General features: G+C 43.7%; 1 protein-coding gene across 22 annotated transcripts in view; it reads right to left on the bottom strand.

Annotated features, from left to right (window-relative positions):
- The window catches only part of ADGRL3 (adhesion G protein-coupled receptor L3), a 493,993-nt gene that overhangs the window by 58,326 nt on the left and 413,941 nt on the right, over positions 1-21,726 (bottom strand). For 21 of the 22 annotated variants that reach the window (XM_077177050.1, XM_077177053.1, XM_077177042.1 and 18 more), the window contains 6 exons: positions 19,448-19,631; positions 18,503-18,625; positions 16,152-16,360; positions 15,297-15,473; positions 5,737-5,946; positions 5,015-5,235 (listed from right to left, as the gene is read on the bottom strand). In XM_077177050.1, the coding sequence (XP_077033165.1) occupies positions 5,015-5,235; positions 5,737-5,946; positions 15,297-15,473; positions 16,152-16,360; positions 18,503-18,625; positions 19,448-19,631 (1,124 nt within the window). The remainder of the gene's footprint in view (positions 1-5,014; positions 5,236-5,736; positions 5,947-15,296; positions 15,474-16,151; positions 16,361-18,502; positions 18,626-19,447; positions 19,632-21,726) is intronic. The other variant, XM_077177036.1, reaches the window with a different exon arrangement.

The following is a 21,726-nucleotide window of genomic DNA, read 5'->3' as shown; positions in this document are numbered from 1 at the left end:
CCCCATCACTTTTTTTCTACTGATAATGAATGTTGGTGTGTGGGAGAGGACTCAGAGGGTTGTGGGGGTTTTATTTTTTTTTTAATGAAAATATTTTGAACTTTTTTTTTTTGACAGTTTAACATTCAAAACAGCCTCCAACCCCTGCTGCCCAGAAGTTGGGAACACTGTATTTTAGTCACCATCAACTTAGTTTTCCTTCAGCATTAAGAATGACCTGGATCTTGGAAAGTCTGGGGAAGGGGAAAAACATAAACCCTCTCTTTACTTCTTGAAGTATGGTGATCACCCTTCAGTCACATCTGGTGCAGCTGGCTTTGAATGCCTATAGATTGGGACATGAGGAAAACCAGGGAAAGCTGAAATACTGAATGAGCAAAAAGCTGTGCCAGGCTCAGCAAAGAAGAGCAAAGCAACTGGTATCTTTTCCAGACAGCAAAAAGAATGAAATTTTCCACCCCACTCCCCTAAAATATCTCTCTCTTCATTTGTAGAAAACAACTGAGATGCTGTGGATGAGAAACAGCAGAGGAACCAGGTCCTGCCATCAGGATAAGTGGGGCATGGGGCAAAAGGCATGGAGCAAAAGGAGCTCTAGGAGAGATGGCTTAATGTAAGCTGGAGCACAGCTTATGAAAAACAGAGAAGGCTTTTTTTAGGCCTCTCTGCACACTTCAAAGAATGCAATGTAATTTTTTATTTGTTTGAATGGAAAATTTGCCTTTCTATGAAACAGTGTACAATACTCAGTCTTGGGGGACTTAAAAAAAATATGGGGTTTTTGGTGGTCATCAGGAAGAGATGAAACTCTGAACCTGTTTAAGTCATACCTCATTAAAAATGCAAATTAAGACCAAAACATCAAAACACAGGCATCCCGCCAATTGCGTTGTGGAGCTGTAAATTGCTAATCAGACAAGTACCACACTGAGCTTTTCTTGCCTTAGAAGACAAAAACCCACACGCACAATGAGCTGCATAAATGAGCTCCTCCAAACAAGGAAGCAATCAGGCAACTCACTTCCCAGAGTTGCTAATCTTGGGCTGCTGAGTTACTTGTGACCCTCCACGAGCAGCTGCACTGTGAGCACGGACTTGCCACATTACGAGTTTAGACTGTGCTGCCATTTGAGCAAACAAGCTCCTTCAGGGCTCAGTGCAAGGCAAGGGATTATCAGGAAATGTGTGTATGTAGGGAATACTGCTCAAAACCCCATTGCTTCTTCTAGGAGTCACCCCAATGCATTCAGTTCTCGTGACAAGCTCTGTGGCACTGCTCTCCTTTACTTTTTAATTTCCTCCTTTTCCACAGTGGCAACTCAAAATATTCACCTAAAGCTTTGCCCAAGTAATAAAGACTACAAAGAGTTTACTCTATTTTCTGCATGAAGAGAAATCAAATACTAAACTATCCCCGGTGTGCATTAAATATAACCAATAAACAATCATTAGCTGCCATTGGACCATAAAATTTGAAGAGCCCTAAACATATCATGTTGTTCATGGGAGCTCAGTGGTTTGTTTCATGTGGCTGTACAGCCTCCTTGTCAGGGTGCAGCAATGGGATATGTATGCACCAGACATGCCTTTCAAGGGTGCAATATAGGTTCTGCTTAATGGAGTTCAGCATCCACATAGCTCACGCTTCCTCCTCAAAATACTGGCAGCAGCACTGCAAATAAAACAAGTTCAGTGGAGCCACCCAAGACAGACCACATTGTTAGATGCTATTTTCTGAGCAGCATTTACATGCATGAAATGTCGGCGCCTGGCTGATGGACTTGGGAGGCTGTGTACATACACAGGGCTTTCATTTTGCTTTCTGACAGCTGGATTACTTACTGTGTATATCCTGCTTTATAGCATTCCAAAAGGGGGGAAGAAGGGGGGAGAAACAAAAGAGATCCCTGCCATGATGGATTTGATCACCAGTGAATGAATATACCTACAAGTTTCTAAAATATATTGAACCACTCAAAGCGTAGCTGCTTTCCTCTGCAATTCGTAAGAGGCTTTGATATGAAAACTGGGGAAGTATGGAAATATGGAATAGCATCTTGCTGCTGATTTGGGATGGCTTGCTTCTAGCATGAGTCTTCTCAAAGGCTGCTAAAGCCATAATTGAGCTTTTACTGAGTTTTAGATGCAAGTTCTTTTCAAAACTAACTACAAATGCAAATACTATTTTTTATACTATTTTCTTTGCATTTTGCAGCATTGCCCACCATGACCCTTGACATCATATCCATCGAGGAGATGTATGGACTTGGTTAACACATGGGATAAGGCAAATGATTTATCTTTTAAATTCTTTTTTTGAGTACAATCCCAGTATCTTCTTTTTTGCAGCCTAACTTGAGCTGTGGCCATTTAAGACCCAGCAGCAGAAGATAGTGCCTGTAAGAAATGGTAACTCAGAAGTTCATGAGAGCACTGCCAGAGTCTCCTTGGCAATGTGAGGGAACCACACTGTCTGCAGTGGGGTTTCCTGCTTTTCATCTTCATTTGAGAGCTTAGAATCAGAATAAGGTGAGATGCAACATTTCTGATTTATCTCAAAACTAGTTGAGCTGGCCTGAATGGGATGATCTTTAAAGGGAATCACTATGCTGCTCCTTAGTCACAAAAGCAAATTAATCTCCTAATATAAGGGGCTTGAAGTGTTCTAAAACAAACAAACAAAAAGAACTAGGAAAAGGATCAATCCCTATCCTTGAATTAATTAAGTGTATAAGAGTACTTTTGTGGAGCAGCTACTCCAAAATGCCAATATGAGTAATAGGACACGGGACACTTCAGGACAATCACAAGCACCAAGTGATGAGTAAAGCAACAGAGGGAGGAACAACTGCCTGTTCCTGGCTATGTAATCTGGGCATGTGTTACAGGAGGGTTGGATTTAGAAAGGAAAATGAAATCAAGAAAACCCTACACTGCGTGTTTAAGCAAATCATTCTGAGATGTATGAATGGTGGCACCAAATGCCAGGCAAAAAACAAATAACACTAACAGCTCCATATGTCCTGCTTAAACAAATGCAGTAAATAATGGAGGGAGGCAAGTAATATATTCCAGAGGATGTTTTACAAAACCTGGCGAAACCAAGCAACTTCTTGCAATCAAATTATGTATGCCTGGCATATAGTTCACTACAAATTCTAATCAGTTCTACCCTTCTAATAACATTATACTGAAAAATACATCATCATCCATCAACCAGATGGAGCATGATAGTTATACAAAACATATTGTATGGTTTTTATTTTCCTCTGTGAGAACGTGATAAAATTGTACATTCTGGAATTAAAAATTATAAATAAATATTTTAGATTTGCAAATCTCTGTAAATATTTATTTGCAAAATATTATATATACATGTTTAATCATTTAAAATACCACTTCGTGCTTTGGTGAGGGAGACATATTTTATTGGCACACACACAGGACTGCTGCCTCTTCAATGCCAAGATAGCGAAGTGTTTGCCTTCAGGGAATTTCAGCCAAACTTTCTGCCTGTACCTTCCATGCCATGGAAACATTTTGGCAACCAAGGTCTATTTGCAAAAGCCAAAGGGTGAACAGTGTGGAAAGTAGCCACAAAATGCTACACTGCAAACTGGACAGGTTAGGACAGTGCTCCAGCAATGGCAGATGTGCTGTCCATTCCAGACTGATGGAATATGTTTGAGGCTCAATGTGCCCCTTGTAGGCCACTGTGAAGAGCTATGTCCTCCACAGGAACACCACAGTTAAGAATAAATTTGTCTAAAAGGACAAGGCAAACTGTTTCCGTACCTGATTTAATAGGTGCTTATATAATGCTCAAGAGGGGGAGTGAATAGAAGAGTTTGTTGGGGCAGGAAGCAGGTGGCAACTGATGAAAATCTCCTTCAGAAATGGCAATCAGCTGTTGTGTTACCTATTCTTTGCCCTCTAGGCCTGTAAAAGTCAGTCAAACTACTTTGGATAAATTGGTAGAGATCCTAAAAAACTTACACCCTCCTACCCTTATCTGTAGGAGATTTCCTTTCCTTTCCACGAAGTGTGACATTTATACAAATTCAGGTCACTGCTCTCCTACTCATGGGAGGAACACAACACAAATATCCATCTGGGATCCAAGCTTGCCTGCTGGCATGGTAATGGATCATGAACAGTTCCACTGCTCTACAGATCTACTTTTTCAAAAAATAAAGGTTCATATATACAAATAAGGTTTCAGGCAAAAAATCTGCAGTTCAACCTAACAGAAAATCAAATGCTGCCATGGCCTGACCTGATCTATGCCAAAAAAGAGCTTCAGAACCACCAATGGCTCTTTACTACATATGCCTTCATATTGAGCCCTTAACTCAGTTAAAGTGAGACTGGAAAGGCAGACTGACTTAAAGGGAAGAAAAAAAAAAAAGGTCACTAAAAACACACTGTTAATTCTATTGTAGCAAAGATAGCAAAGAGAATCAAAGGCTCAATCTTCCCCTTGTTTTCCATTCAATGGTGTTGCATGATGACCTAACTTGTGCTTTCATACCAGCTTCAGCAATGTTGAAAACACTTAAGAATATTCATAATGATAAATGATATAGCTGTTCTGATTTGCAAAGAGCCTCATGCATTCCCTAGTCACCACCTATTTTGCCTGCAGGCTCTGTTAATTTGATAGAACAGTTTTAAAAAAAGAGGAAGAAAGCAGCATCTTCATCCAAATAAGAAATTCTCTTTGGTTAGAGAAGGAGGATCTTGCTGATATAGTACCAAACTGAGACTAGGGACAGTCACCTCTGCTGATGTTATGCAACGATGTGACAAAATTTTCCTCGACTGACTTCCCTAGAAAATACTTTGCAAATCATTTCATAGTGGGGAATTTGTCCTGCAAGAAACACAGAGATAAGGCAAGGCATGCCTCCTAGCTGAGCTCTGCCTGAACAACTCCTCTGGGCTCCTCATGTCCATTTGTTGCCCCCACTCCCACCTCTCCTGAGCAGGTCCAAGCAAAGCCAGGGTCACTCACACTTTGTCCGTGCCGTAGCTCCGGTAGTCCACTGCTGCCGACACAGCCACAATCAGCGCAGGCATGCCGTACCCCACCAAGTAGAAATACTTCCTCCGGGAGTGCTCGCTCTCAAAAACCTCCACCAGCATGATGTACAGCTGCACACCCTCCAGGAACATCCAGGTGAAAGCTGCCAGGAAGAAGAAGTGCAGGAGGGCAGCAAAGACGGCACAGGCAATCTGCGTGAGGATTGAAAAGAGCAAGGGAAGGTGTTTGTAGCATGATTAATTAATGCAACAGTCAGGAGTACTCTTACTTGGAGGCTTAATAAAAATGAGGGTGTTCTTATCTTCCCTCTCCAAAGGAAGAACTTTTTTTCGCTTGGGAAATATGTGTGAATTGTTTTAAAATAGTACAAGCATATATAAGTGATACTAAAAGATACAAAGGCAGGCACGTACACAATCATGCAAATAAGCAGATGAAGATGTACACAGTATAAGCTCATTTTTACAACCTGCTTATTAAACTCACACACATATTGACAAGCAACACACGTACAGCCCCCGAAATCACAGCAGGCATGAGCGTGTGAGTCCCAGTTATCAGCTGGGGGCCCAGCCCTGTGAGGACTCGTGCATGGAATGAAGACAGTGCTGGAATGTTTCTCACTGGTCAAACACAGCAGATGCACTGAGAGAAGAGCCCGTGACAGAAGCAGAAAGTGCTTTGTCTCTTACCGGCTGGTCAGTCCGGTTGATGCCGATGAGGAAGAGGAGCTCTGCCACGAAGAGGCTGATGCACAAGTTCTTGTGAATCGTGTTGCGGTCGCTCTGCAGCCCACGGAAGAAGCAGAAGGTGAAGATGCAGATCAGGAGGCAGACCAGGGAAAGAAGGATGCCGACCCATGTGATGAAGTCCAGGAGCAGGTCGTGGACTGCATCGCTGTGCTGAAGGTAAAACAAAAATATCTCATCAGGTGCATGATGCATGACTTCTACTGCACACAGAGTGAGGTCCTCTGTGGCACAAGGCACGAGTAGCAAAAAGATTAAGTGCACCTAAACTTGAACCCTGCAGCAAGAAAGCTGCAACCTGAAACACAGACTCCAAAGCATGCAGGTGCCCTGAACAGATTCAGACCCCGAAACCTTGCAGAAGCATAATGCTGTTGATGAAAATACTGAGATATCAGGGCTAGTCTTGCGTGTGGCTCAATCTTGCACAAGCATGGCAAAGGAGTGCCTGGACACCCAGTATACAGAACCATTGAACAGAGTGATTCAAGTGTAAAAAAAGCATTTCATGCTAACAACATCATGTCCAACAAGTGCAAGCCCATTACAACCATTTGCCAACAGTGAAAAAAAGACTCTCTTTAAATGTTCAGAGAGGTATGAGCTTGGAGGCTTTGGAAAGAAAGAGATTGCTTACTTTTTTTTTTTTCCTTTTTCCACAGGGGAAGGAGAAAGGAAGTTTGATTTTTCTTTTTCAAACCCTGGAGTTATATTTTAGAACTCCTGGGAAGTCAGATTGATCCTGAGAACATTACCCAGAAAAAAAGACAGACCTTTTAACACGAATTTGCTTTTAAACTGTAACAGAACAGTGATTTTAAGACAGCCTGGAAAGTGACTGATTCCCTGTGATGAACTTTTAACATGGATGTACTTGAAAGCCATGCAAACAAAGCCAGTGTAAAACTAGGAAACAAAGTTTTCTGAGAGTCAGGATAGGTGAGCCTTGGCTCTGCTGACAAAACACTGCTGCATTGCTCCTGAGCTCACATTGCATGACCCTCATGGAAAGAGGAGGCACGTGATGAGACCCTCCTGGTGAGAGCATTGCACTTCCCTATTCAGGCTGTAAAACTTGTCCATAATTCCCCAAGCTTCCACTAGATATGAGCCACCAGATGACTGCTTGGGTGTAAGCTGTTAGAGTCAATGACCTGGGGAAAAGACGGGCTGGAAATCTCTGGGGGCATTTCACAAAGACCAGAGCAGCTCAAAGCCCAGCTTTGTGATCCACCAGGTTGTGTTATAAATGGTAATCACATTCTCCACCATTTCTGGCATTTTGATGACTTGGGCATTATGCAGGTTGGCAAAGACAATAGTGTCACACTCCAAAAAGCCAGGGCAAAGTAGAAACATTTTTCTCTCCATGGGATAAAAGCTTATGACAGATGGAGGGAAAAGGTGATTAATTTATCCACTTTCTTTGCCTGCTTGCCAATGATAAAGCCACATCAAATGTCAGGCCTTTCCTGATATACACTCTCCTATGTCGGCACTGCAAGAAACATCCCAAACCTTTCAGCTCTTTGGCTTTACCAGCATGAGTGAAAGGCATCAAATTATAATGAAAGATGGGGAGTGATTCTCTGCTCCATCCCTTCCATGCTGGAAGTTTTGTCTCCAGGAAGACTTGGAGGTGGAGAGATGGAGGGGTCCTTTTCCCAAACCCCCTTGCACCTCTTTCCAACTATTTCCAATACCTAAGGAACTAGAGGTCACAAGTCCAACGGGGAGACAAGAAATCATTGTGTGCTTTCTGTGGCTCATGACAGAAATGCCTATTCCAGCCAGCTCATCCAGCAGCGCCCAGAAAGCTGACAAGATGAAGCACATCATTTCCCTGGCAGCTGCGCATTGCTTTATCTCAGTGTCATTCCAGATCATCCATCCCTCTTAACTCTGCGGAAAAATGTTAATGCAAACCTTGCACCTTGCAAATCATTCTTTCTTTTGTCTGAGGCTGCAGGGGGATGGCAGGAGAACATCTCCCTGAACAAGGCCTCATCTGATTAGATTGGCCTGCCAGGCTGAATGGACCAAGAGCTCTTGGGCTGGGCTACAGGAGAAGGCAGCTAATGCAGGTGGATGCAGGGAGAAAGAAACCAGGCAGACTTTGGCCAGATGCACACACCCCACCCAGATGGGGCCAGATTCATCCATCCCAAGACAAATTTAGCATGGTGCAGGGAAAATTCTCCACAGGCTTCTTCTCTCACAGGTCCCAGCTCCTGCACCTCTTATCACAATACCACAACTCTGCTGAATTTAAGACATGATGCAGGAATTACAGGTGGTTTTGCTCTTGGAGAGGGATCCTACCATCTAGGTTCTTTGCCTTCTTCAGGGAAGGGCTGCTTGCCCAAGAAGCTCACCATGCTTAGCAGTAAATATGCTTCATTGCTGTATCATTATTATTATTACTATTATCACTCTTACCGCTTTTCTTTTTAATATTAATCGTAAAGATAATACTGATTTTATGTACTTAACACTCATCCCTGGAGTGCTGGGAAACAACCATAAAAACAACTTCTCCATAATTACAAACTCCCTCCCCAAACTCAACAAACTCAAAGAAGAACAAACAGAAAGGAATGATAACAATGAACTGGGAACAAGAGCAATTTAAAAACACCTCAGGGGGAAAAAATATGAATTTGTAGCTTTTCTAGTAAAGTCCAAGAGAAGAAGTGAGCTGAATTTTAAAGGCTGGGTATACTCCAGCCTGTTTGAGATGCCCAGTTTCAGGTGCTGCTGCAGAGCTAATGGATCAGGGAAGACTTGATAAGCACTGGCATCCTTCCCATGGCAGTGCCAACTGCTCCCTCAGGGCAGGCACATCCGGAGCTTGTACACCAGCAAGTACAACAAAAGGCAACTTGCCTTTTGTTGGAGACTAAATCCTGCAAATTACTGCACTGTTACATCAATCAGAATAATATGGGAAAGGGAACAACAGTGGTAACCTCTCCCAATGCCATGAGGTTTTCCTTGCCATCGCCTGACTGCTGTGTGACAAGCAAGGAGCAGCATAACCTGGCTTACACAGGTGGTGTATAGAGTTGCAGGGCACACATATATGATACAGGGCACACCAAGATTTTGGATGTAGGTGTCAGCCTTCAAGCCTGGTCTCAAGCACAGAAAAATGCAACAGCAAATTTTCTCTTTACCTGTCCAGCACAGTTCAAAACTCCTTGACTGAGGATAAAACAGCTCAGATGTGCATGCTAACCACTGAATCACAGCATGGTGAGGGTTGGAAGGGACCACTAGTGGAGTTGTCTGGTCCGACCTCCCTGCTCAGGTTCAACTGGACTCTGTGCCACTGATCATGACCCTCTGGGATCTGCCATTCCCAGAAGATCCCTAGGAATATCTTTCCAGCACAATGAAAGCACTAGGGTCTCTAAAGCATCCAACATACATCTGAGACCACCAGTGTATTGACTACAGTCACCTCTTGCTTCTCAATGATCCTCCCAAATACTTGGGCAACCAGAAGAGCCCACGAGAAATACCAGACATCAGTCCAAGAGACAATTCCTGACAGCATCAACCAAACAACTCCTTGCCCAAATGCACCATGGCTCTCCAGACTGGTGCTACATGGCATAGCATGCAAGACACTGAGGTTTGTTACCACTGAGCTACACTCACTTCACAGAATAAGCTGACACACATTATTTTTAGCACAGGAACAACTTACTAAGTTGTTCTTTACAAAAACAACACACTTCAGTGACAGGGTTTCTATAGTAAGTATGTTTTACATTTATGATTTAGAAAATGTAAAGCCTAGTGAAAAGAGATGTCTTTGGCTTTGGGATAAAGACTTGTTTTTTTTTTTTCCAGTGGGGCCAAGAGCAGTAGGAGGAGAGTGCTGACAGGGATTTGTGCAGGAGGAGTTACAGGAACACTGGTAGCAACCACAGCAGGGTGAGCAGGCAGCCCCAATATTATCCAGGCTGGGAAAATCAATGAGCAGCTCTGGCAGTGTCTGTACACCACAGCTGAGCTAATAAAAACAAATCCCAGGGAATGTCAGCTTATGACAGAATGGCTCTCCCTGAGATGAACAGCCTTTTCCTCCCTTATTAAAAACATCAGCAGAAGAAAACAGCAGCCAAACCAAGCTGCCAGCAGCAAAGGACACATTCCTTTGCCTAATCTGTCCTTCCAGGAATGGGAGAAGTAATATCTTTGGGGATGGAAGAATAAGTAAGCAGTAAATAAAAACACAATGTCATCAAAATAGCTCAAATATGACCGCTCTGTGCCTGGTGGGAGCTGGCAGAGAGCTGGGCTGGGCAGAAACCCAAGTGGGACAGGTTTGAACTTCTGTGCATTGCTGATGCTGCTTCTTGGATTTGTAGGTCTTTGGAGGTATGCAGGGTCTCTCTGCCCTTTTTCCCCCATCTCTGGTGGTGAGAGGATTTACTGCTATGACCTGGCTGTAATGCTTTGTTGGCTATGTGCAAAGGGTTACTGAAGAGGCAGATGGTTCTGTAGATGTGTCAAAAGCACCAGCTGGGGTACAAGGACTGGGAGGAAACCCCAAGGATTCCTGAAGTGCAGGCGAGCTGGCTAAAGGCATCACCTGCTGTGGCTATGAAAGCATGAGAGCCTTCAAGGGAGATTTTCCCCTTCTGTGGCCAAGAGGACTATGAGCTGGAGGGATCCCTTTGCTTTAGCACCCATCCTCTCCATCTTCCCCAAAGATGCACCCAGGGAGGTAGGCAGCTGTGCTGCACAGTGACTACAGCACCCATGGACCTGGTACGCATTTCCTCTGGGCTCTGCAAACGTGATGTGATCATTGGCACCATCAGGTCCTAACCCAGGAATAAAGAGAGCAAAATTCCCACCTGAAGCTTCTGTGCAATATTAATGTCTTCTGACTTTGGCCATTCACAACAAGGCTCAGATCCCTGAGTGTTCCTACAAGGTGGTTTAGTCATCTTTTCTCTCCTTGCCTTAGTCCATGAAGCTGCCTTTTGCATATTCTGCATGGGCAACACAGATGAGCTTCTTTCTCTTCTACCCTCCTCAGCAAGATGAAGCCCTCCTAACAGAACTCTCTCCCACAAACTTCTCCCCAAAAATGGAACAGCCTTTCAGCAACTGCCAGAAGCAGCAGCCAGTCTAAGGCCTAGAAATCCCTGTGGCCAGAACAAAGCTGTATGGGGACAGGTGTGCATAGAGAAATGGGTACAGACCTCACCTTACCATGTGTCACAGACACTACTGCAGATAGAACATGTGGCAAGAGCCCACTATTTCCCCTGTACTCACCAACCCCACTGCAACTGAGAGGCAGCTAAGGTCAGATTCAGTTGTGGAGAGGAGGTGAGGCTTAGGAATAATAATTGCATCCATCCACTGCTCTCCCATGATGGCTGTATTTAGGCAGCTCTGATTACTCACATGGCATCTCCAACCCAAGAAATGAGCTACAGAACTTGTGCCAAACATGGTGCAGACATCCACCTAGCCAAGCTGAATGTGGGTTTCTGGAAAAAGCCTGGTCATAACGTCATCTGTCACAGCTTCTGCTGTCACAGCAATGGTCCTACTCAGCCCAGTGCCGAGATACAGCTGGGACATGGTTCCACCACAGCATGGCCACTACCTTTCCTTTGGCCCTCACATTCACCCTGCTCTTGGCCAGAAAGGAAGGGTGCAGCAAGACACACATCAAGGCTTAGCACTTGCCAGTGTGAGCTACACTAAGTTTAGAACACAGGATCAGCTTGCAGTAACTCCAGCCTGCTCCTCTACTGCTTTAGGCAATGGACCTCTACATTCCACTCAGACTTCATATATTTCTATTCCTTTCTCTCCTTAGCTTGCCTTATGCTTCCACTCCCCAAATAATTAGCACAGTGTAACCTTTGTGTGGTAAAGAAAAACACCCGAAACTTTCCTATTAATTGCAACAGCAAAACACCTTTCTTTTTTTCCACCTTTCCATTTGTATTTAAAAAAGAAGAGTAAGATCTGGCACTCACTACCTACTGATAAGCAACATTTATCTACCCTGGGGGTACCTTTGCTTATTCTGGTTTGGGTGGTTTTTTTAATTGCATTTTCCCACCAGCTCTGAACTTGTTTTCTGGCTGCATAATTTTCCCATGATACATTTAAGATGCATCTGCTATAATTAGCATGATGCAAAGCACAAGCTTATGAAAAACAACTTGTAAATTTTGAATAATTCTACAGCAATTACATAGGTAGAATGGCTTATTTAACGATGGGATTTGTTCCACAGCATGGGAGCCTCCACATTTTTTTCAGTGGCTGGAGGGGGACCTGCAGGTGAGGGTCCACTGCTGTTCCCAGCAGTTATGCATCCTGCTTGTGTACATAGCCAGCTCTTGGTCTTGGGTGCTGTTATTTTACCCCAGTGGGCTAATAAGAAACTCTGAGCCCAACTTATTTTAACAGGCAGAAAGCATCTTCAAATTAAATTCTCCTCTTAATCAGGTACTGTCCTAGTCAGACCAGAATTGATTCCAGCAACTTCTCCTCTTCAAGCACAACAATAAATCCCTGCTGCCATGGTCAGCTGGTGGCATTTTCTGTCCCTCTGTACAAAGACATATTGCTTTTTCACACTGGAGAGCCAGATGGCCATCAATCACCTCTCCTCAGCCACGCTACCTTCCAGCTCCACCTTGCCACACACACTCTGCTAATAATTGCACCTCAGCCCAGAACTCCCAAGTGGCCACCGAGACCCCCTCGGTGAACACGCTCTTGTGCCATGTTACCAGGCAGGGAGATCACTCATGAGCAGATGTGACACTTGTCAAACTGGTGCTGGTTTTTGACTAGCAGGATGATGATGCCTGCTCCCCATGATGCCCAGTTTTCAGTCTCATCAGGCAGGGTGCTGTGAATACTCTTTAAGGCAAAGGATCTTCCCTATGGATCCAAAAATTCAAACAACTGAAGTCAGGAAACTGCAAATATCAATCACGGGAGAAAATTGTTTCTGTTGCAAAACTCCCAGAATATTATTCATTATTGTGAGAGATCCTGGTCATTGCCAGAACACTGGTCTAAGAGGTCTTGCAGAAACACACTATGTAATTTCCCCAAGGATCATTCCACCTCCAAGAAGACTAACAGGTCATGGAATGACTGAGGAATGCCTTTTTGAACCAGCCACAAGATAAAAAATGGTTCAAAAGCATATCTATGAGCAGTGAGCATGAGTCAATGAATGACAACAACCCCCATTTGTTTTTAAACCTCCACTACTCCAAACCAGCAGGTATTGTGCTGCCAAGACTTTAAAATCAACTCATTACAATGGCATAAGAAATGTCACATAAGCCACCTTCTATGCCAAGAGCCACATGGTCACCTCCACCATGGAGCGAGACCGTGCCACCAGGAAGAGCAAGGTGACAAGCAGCTGGCAGGACAAGTTGCAAATGTCTGCATATTTATATCTGAAATATGTGCCTGTGTTATGTGGGAGGAAACCCTGCCCTGCTTTTGCCCTCAGGCCAGGATGATCACTGAGGTGGACATGCCAGGAAGCTGTCCTGTTGTATAAAAGTCAACAAAGTGGAGCCAATTTGGCTCTTACAGCAATGGTACTTTGGTTGCAGCCAAATGATAAAACATGACCTGAAAGTCTTGAGGGCAGTTGTTAACACCCAGGAACAGCCACTAGCTAATAGCAGACTGGCTTGGCACTCAGGAAGCTTCCAGCTGGAGCTCTTTCCAACCTGCAGGATGAACATGGGCGAGGAAGGGTCTTACATACTTTTCTTGCAAACTGAGATAACAGCAGCTCTACTTGTCTCAGGAGGTTTGGATGGAAGTGCAGACAAGGCTGACCTATTTGCAGTCTGTGAGGAGGCTTGTTGAGCACTGGGCTGTATCTGCACCATGCAGCAGGGATCACCCCCATTCACTCCAGTGGAGCAGATCACTATCGGCACTTCCCAGCTGCAACCCCTGACTTCAGTGACTCAGGCATATCTGTTGATTCCAGGTGGGTGATAACGAGCCAAACACACATTTCTTATGAAAATTCAAGCAGTTGTAGGGAATTGGCAAAACCAGACCTGGACTGCAGAATGCCACCAAGCTATAAATATGTGCTCTGAATAGGCCTTTTCTTCAGGCATCTCCCAGGACAATGGCACAAACATTTAATGGCACGTTTCCTGGACTAGGAGTGACTGACTCCAACAGAATGAAGTACTTACCACAACTTGCAGGAGCAACAGATATATCCTGCCCCTCTCAGCTGGACCCAGCTGCTGTGTGAAATGTACCCCCAGGCTCCCATTTCTTTTTTTGCAGAACTTTTGTCATACGTGATGCTTATTTAATACATATTTTATTGCAGCTCTTCACATTCCTCTTCAGATTATTAAGTGGAACAGAAATACACAAAGCAGTGACTACATGAGAAAAAGCAGTTTTAAAACCATAACAGCTTTTGTGGTTATACTGGTTATGGAGGTGAATCTGGAAAGTTCTGCCTGCATGGAAGATGCCAGTTCCATATCTAGCTCAGAGCTGTGGATTTTGCGCCTGTGCCAGGCACATGAAATGGAGACACCACAATAAAGAAAATGACTAGGCCAAAATCTTTTGGGCATCAGGGCCTTCTTTCTTCAGCACATTAGACTGTTCTTAACCAAAGACAGCCAAGGCAGTTCAGGAAATGGAGGATCTCAGTCATTCTCCTATTCTTGAGTAAAATCCCAAATGTGTGCTTCGCTCCCAAAACCACTGCTACCATGAGGAACATAGATTAACTTCAGGATTAAATTCTTTAGCTCCTGTGGGGTTAGTCATGTAAAAAGCCAGATTTCCACCACAGACATAAATGCAGGCAAGGGAACCAGCTGGTCATGTACTGGCCTCAAGTAGATGCCCAGTCTACACAGGATGGTATCAGAAGCTTCCCTCTCATGTGTCACACTCTGCATCTCTCTGTCACACAGTGAGATGCAGACAGTGTATTTTCCCCTTAGCTGGAAGGAGGAAAACACTGTTGGCTCCACACATGCACCTCACACAAACACATGTGGCAGTGTATCTGCAGCTACTGCCAGCAGGACACCCAACCTTGCACCTCATGAGATGAACTGCACACTTCCGTCCCTCACCTTGCTACTCCCTGGTGACACAGGGAGGACCCTATGATAAAGAACCCAGCCAGGAGATGTTCTATACTAGTTAACAAAGGACATAGCAACAGCTAAACCTGCTCACTCACTATCCCCAGCTCAGAGCTGCCCATGCCAAGAGCCCAAGACAGGCTTTGCATTGGTGTGACTATTTCCTGTTTCACCACAGAGCAGAAGGAAGACTTACACCAGATGGTTTCTACTTTCAGAGTTACTGTCACACACAGTAACACACAACTTCCCTGCTCAGCTCCATTAGCAGTAACAGAATAGTGCCACACATTGAACACTTTTCCTGCCCAGTGCACTGGCAGCTTGGGAATCTGCAATGCCTACCTTAACTTCCACATGTGCCATCAGGACTGCAAAGTTGGTGAGGTGGTTGCAGGAGCACGTGGTGTGTGTCTTGTTAGTTGTCAGGAGGCGACAGCCCTGGGTGGACCAATACCCTGTCATCGTACGCTTCGTGTAGCTCCAGAATGAACAGTTTGGGTTAAAATTTTCTTCTGACTGCTGCAGGGAAGAAATTAATAAATGCAGTAACAATGATAGGCTCTCAGAGATTTCTAAATGCACTACTGAGGCTCTCTGTAACTCTCACCCTTTAATTTTAGATAAACAATTAGCAGTGGTTTATACGTCAAGTATTACTTGCCAATACCGGAGAAAGTTAGATTGTTGCTGCACTCTTTGCTAATACAAACTTACTTCTTTGTTCTTGATTAATTTCAGACATTGACTAAATCCAGCTCTTCAAAACCAGACTGCTTCATTTGCATTGCAGAGCAGAGGAATTAATTGCTTTAAGCAATCAACTTTTGCAACGACCGAGCTTGGCTAGCAGGAGGACTAGCTGTCCTCTTTCACTGTAATTCCACTTCCCTCTAACATCCCCTGCCACCATGATAAAATAACATTATGGTCAATTCTAATTTATTGGTAGTTTTTAATTACAGAATGATGCGTGTCAGCAACCGAGCAATGGGCATCAGCTCAAAGGAGACACTTTCTTTACTTCTATTAATGCAATGTAAGCGACACCTTCTCCATAAATAACACAAAGTGCAAAGGAACAAAAGTATAATTCAAAATCTAATCAAGAACTGCTGGGGGCCTCACAGCAGCCAACTTTTGCATCATTTCATTTCAGAAACCAAAAAAAAAAGAGAAGTGCTTTCTGAACTCACACACCTTAATGTGCTTGACAGTAAACACCACAGGATCCGCCAGGTAAACCTTATTGCTGAACTCTTTATTTATTGCTGCTGTGATGACGGGGGAGTTGACAATGACGGAGTGATTGGTCGACATCGCTTCTGTTCCCAACTTCATGCTGGCATTCTCCGTGGAGAGATAGGTGCCCAGGTTGTTGTACAGCACAAAAGCCACCCTGATCTCACCTAGAAGAGAGGTAAGAGGTTAAACAGCCATGTTGAGTCACTGGGGTGGCTTTTTATTTTTTAGATTGCAAATCTTTTCTCTTAATCAACTTCAAAACTGTGCTGAGAAAATGTGAAAGGACCAGGATGTGGCATATGAAAACCCACCTTTTGCCAATTCCAGTGAGCACCAAGAAGTGCAACAACCAGTCCTTGGATAAGAAGGGCAGAGCTCCTTCTTCCAAAAGAAACTTTTATAAGCAAATAGATGAGCAGAAGACAGGCAGGGAAGGTGGGCTTATTTTTGGCATCAGGAGGTGTAACTGGCTTCAGAAAAAAAGAGGCCAGGTGGTCCATTTCCCACCTGACATCACTTTACTCTCCTGGATATACCTGGGAAACATGTTTCAAGCTGACATGTTGCACAGATGCAGTATAAAACTATAATTTAGTCTGGTAATAAATTAAGACTATGTCAGAAAAATGTCGGGACAAATCTGGAAGAAGAAATCAAAATCTTTCCGACAGAATTCCAATCTCACTCGACAGATAAAACAAAATTACAGAAATTTCATTTAAAAATACATTTATTCTCTTAATTTGCCAACCAGATAATCAGAAAAACACCATTAGAGAGCCTGTAGAAATCTGAGTCTATCAGCCAACTGTTTTTAACTGAAACCATCCAGTTTGCCTTCTGTTTTGCACATTATTTCACAGCCTATAAATAAGAATGGAATGTGATTAGTTCGCCTTCATATGTATTAGTTGTGGAGAGGTATGTTTTTGTTTCTATATGAATCACCACAGCATCTCAGGAAGGTGAGGCACTGATAACTCCAAAGATTCCTCCCAACTAAATCCTTTGATGATAATTCCATTTGCAGTTCTTTAGTGACCTCTGGGCATGTGTCAAGCTGGTGAAAATTGATGCTTTGAACAGAACTCCAGTGATACTGTGTCTCAAAATACAAAACTTTCTTTTCATTGCTGCCAACAGATAGCAGAGTAAAAGTCCTGCCCTGTTGGAGTTTTGCTACAAATCTTGAGTTTTAAACTGTCTCTAAAAGAGATACTTGTCCTCAAATCCTATGTGCAAGCAAGACAATGGCAAGAATTTCTTTAACCATCAGACTGAACTTTGTCTAAAATTTTTAGAAATTTTAACACATCTGGTCTGGTTGTAATGCTGCCCTATCATTCCATGTTTTTTTCCTTTACACAGAGGAGGGTTAAGCACTGGCACAGATTGATTGCCCAGAGAGGCTGGGGATGCTCCATCCCTGGAAATATTCAAGGCCAGGTTGGATGGGGCTTGAGCAACTTAATCTACTGGAAAGTGTCCCTGCTCATGGCAAGGGGGTTGGAATCGCATGATCTTAAAGGTCTCTTCCAACCCAAGCCACTCTGTGATTCTGTGTTTTGCCTGCAGTGACCAAAGCCCATATATGTGTTGTCCCCTGCATAGATTAAATTTTAAAGGAACTCAGAAATAGGAGCATGTTGGGCTCACCAACAGAAGCCTATGAGTTTAAGGTTGGTCTGCACTGAGGCTGTAGAGATCAACAAATGTGTTTGCTCAAACTCCTGATCTGGAAATAAATGGCTTGGGAGGATGAAGACTGTTCACATATAACAGCATCTAAAATTTATGCTGTACCAGGAGGTTCATTAGATACAGAAAGGCACTAAAGATTTAGACTCATAACAGTTAATCAACCTTTTCTGCCATGTTGGCTCATTATGAATATTTCCTACCATTGTTTCTTCCCTGTACTTTTTCAGATATTTGTATGGTGCCCTGCTGTGAAGCAGTTTACTCAAATGAGCCTCTTCTCCCATCTGAAGCCTCCTACTGCAGAAATCAGCAGTTAAAAGCACTTCTCTGGATTCAGCACTGTGCCCCAGAAGCCCCATAATTTGAGGATCTGATGCATTTTTACCATCACAAAATATTTTTGAAGGCTGTGAATCACTTAGCAATAGAATACATTCCCAGTCAGCCAATGCAGCCTGCAGTCAAGGGCATGAGCAAATGACACCACTGTTAATCTAAATATTAACACAGCAATTAATACTTTACTTATAATGGTTAAACACAAAACAATGCCTAAAGGCATGACTGCCTCATGAGGCTGGTGTGGCCTGAGGTGCCAGACCTACCATTTCGACCATTTTGCTTCAAGGTATTTGCTGACAGCTGAATGGCACTTCCATGGCCCATGTTCTGGGGAAACTTCAGATCCTCCAGATTCCCATCTGTGCTCAGTCTCGCAACTTCCAGCTCTGTGTGCAGGAGAGACAGACACTAAGAAAAAAATCTCGGCTGAAATGATCTTGAACACGGTATTTCAAAGCTACAAAATGGTGTTCCAGACCAGCTGAGAGGAGTGGAATTAACTTACAATGCTGCATGCTAGAATGTGTTTGGGCTCCTATTTCTTTTTAAATCTTTGCCCCGAAGAAGTTTTAAATTTAATTAAAAAAAAAAAAAAGCGCGCAAATAAATTCTACTCTCTGTGGAAGACAAAAGACAACTGGTTCTTGTAAACAAGAACCTCAGGATATTAAGGACAACGGTTAAAATGAAAATCTGAGAATACTAGTTCTTTGCCACTGGCGATTGGTACTTTCTGTAAATGTTATCAGTGCTCAGGATCTGTATTCATGGAAATAGAAAGAAGAGTTGTTCTCATTTTACATATGCACAGTGGGAGTGCTGGTGCTTTCCATCATGCTTGTTTTTTAATTAAAATCAACAATCAGCTGAATAAAGACACAAATTTGTATGAAATGAAATACAATAGCCTTACGATGAACAATCCCCCTGTGAAGCTCTGCTCTCGTTGCTCTAACACAGATTATACCCTCAAAGCCAGCAGTAATAAAGACAGGTCAGGCGCTCATTTTCCATGGGATTTCAAAGGTAGAGAGCTGCCTTATTCCTTCAGGCTCTTTTGGAAAGACTTTGAAGTCCTTCAGACAAAGGCCCAAGACATATCTAACAAATCACCCTCCAATTAATCTAGGGACCAAGAGCAAAGCCGGGCTTCGCAGCCTTTACTCTTCCACTGGCTGCTCCCGGTACTTATGGGATCTGCCCCTTACGGATGTTGTCGGTGTTCTCCCGGACGATGTCTGTCTTCAGCAGGTTGTCAGCCAGCACGAAGGCACTGTCCTCCACCGTGTCCAGCAGCTTGGTGGCCGCGCGCTGCTGCTCGCTCGCGTTCAGGTCCCTCCACGCGTTCAGGGCCTGAGGCTGCAGGAGGTTGTTCACCGTCTCCACCATGGCCTGCAAGGCGGAGGGATGGAGTGAGAAAAGGCTCCAGCAAATCCAAAGCACCACAGACCTCTGACATATGCTTAGTCCCATCCTCCACACACATCAGTTTACAGGGGGACAACAGCATCTCCTTCCTCCACCCATTAGGGAAGCCTGCAATGGAGCAGGACAACTTTTATACCGTCAGATGGGACAGGGAGGAAATACTGATATTATTATAAATGCAGGCTGGGAATGGTGCTTTTCTGCCACCATAATCATCAGCTCTGGGCTTGGAAAAAGGAGGAATTAGGGCAGGTGGGGAAGGAGGGGTAGGAGGAAGATGGTTAAGGAAACATGCAGGAGAAACCCATCTCAGCACCAGAACTCAAGAGCAGGGCTGGGGCACTCGAGGAAGGTGTTTGGTATCTGCAAAGGCTACGCTCCCTCAAATATTTCCCAGCACATAACCTCTGGCAGGCAGCCATGAAGACACAGAGATAGCTGAGTTACACCACTTCATCCAGAGCAGCAGCAGCAGGTGCCCGTAGAGATTTAGATAAGACACTACATTTCAAATCACTGCATTCAGGAAGGAGTCAGCCCTGCGGAAACTGCTCCAGTCCCTCCTACAGTGCACCTTCTGCCCTGGGCTACCACGCACAAAGAGCTCTCCCACAGATAACTTCCCACAGGTTAATCTGGATGCACACACAGGATCACACAAAACTGCACTGGTCTCATGACTGCAAAATTACTGCAGTAGAATTTACCCAAACTGAAGGCTTTTCTCCACCTAAGTCCTCTGCTTCGTTACTAACCAGAGCTGACTCAACCACTTTTCAGTGAACATTTTTTTAATGACACCAGCTGTACCAGTTGATAGAAATGATTGTGCAGAGGAAAAGGATAAAAAAAATAAGCTACTTTGATCATGCTTTCTTCAGCTGGTTAGGGTCTAGTCACCAGGCAGGCCTACCCCACAGAGAAACACCTCCACTGCCAGCTAAGGCTGACTGCAGAAACCAACCTCCCATTCAAGATGAAACTGCTGTTTGTAATGATTTTCTTTATGCTGAGCACATAGGCATCAAACTCACTCCTCTGCTCCTCAAGCTGATGACAGTCCCATGGGATTTCAACATTTTCCAAGCCTAAAGTGTGCTCCATAGGCTCACTGTCATGGGAATACTTCAGTATTTATTCTTGCTACTGTTGCTAAACCCATGGGTGGAAAGAAGCTGTGGCATAGTCCATTCTCCAGCAGAGCCCTCAGGAGGAGGGCTACAATGGCAACACGTGGCACAGGGAATCCTGACTCACTCACCAGTCATGGTCAGGTGCAAATGAGCAACTGGAGGATACAATCACATCAAACTAGAATTTATTCTATATCCACATGACCTTAACAAGCATTTCAATTACAGCAAGGTTCGAGGAGAAAAAAGGCAGCTAGAACTGCCACTGTTGGTGCTTTTAATCCCAGCAAAGATACCTTCTTTGAGTATGGAAGGTTTCTCACACCATCAGGTTTCCTGTTGGGAGATTCCACCATAATTGGGCTCCTCTGACAGCACAAAGCTCCTACTTTCACAGTTACATTTATTCGTGGTCAATTAACTAATTTGTTCTTATGCCAAACCTCTCCTATACCATAAACAGAATAACTCACTCATTTGGTCTTAAGTAGAACTTGATAAGCATAAAGCAATTTTTTTAACTGATTATTAAACTGATTTTCCCGAATAGTCTAAAATTATCTTAACACATTTGCTATGCACTTGCAACAAGCTGGTTAAAATTAGTAGTCAAGGAGAAATAGAAAAATCCATAGCATTTAAATCTGATACTTTTCTGTGTTTTAGAGTTTGGAAGCCTGATCTCTGCAGCTCTTAATAAAATTCTGTAGTATACTTTGGTAGCTTATCTCTTCACAGGCAAAAAAATAGGTGGTGTTCTTTTCCAGTGACCAAAAAGCTTGATTATTTTGTGCTCCAGCTTCCACACAGCATGGTGTAAAGACCTTTCATGCCTGGAAAGCAGAAAATGAGGATTTTTCTCCCCTTTCAATGTTATCACACAATTTGCTTTACCTCCATTTAGCTCAGCTCCTACCATTGTCTTA

This window comes from Agelaius phoeniceus, chromosome 4, assembly GCF_051311805.1.
Source record: "Agelaius phoeniceus isolate bAgePho1 chromosome 4, bAgePho1.hap1, whole genome shotgun sequence".
NCBI classification, from domain to species: Eukaryota; Metazoa; Chordata; class Aves; order Passeriformes; family Icteridae; genus Agelaius; species Agelaius phoeniceus.
This window is presented reverse-complemented; position numbering and strand designations above follow the sequence as displayed.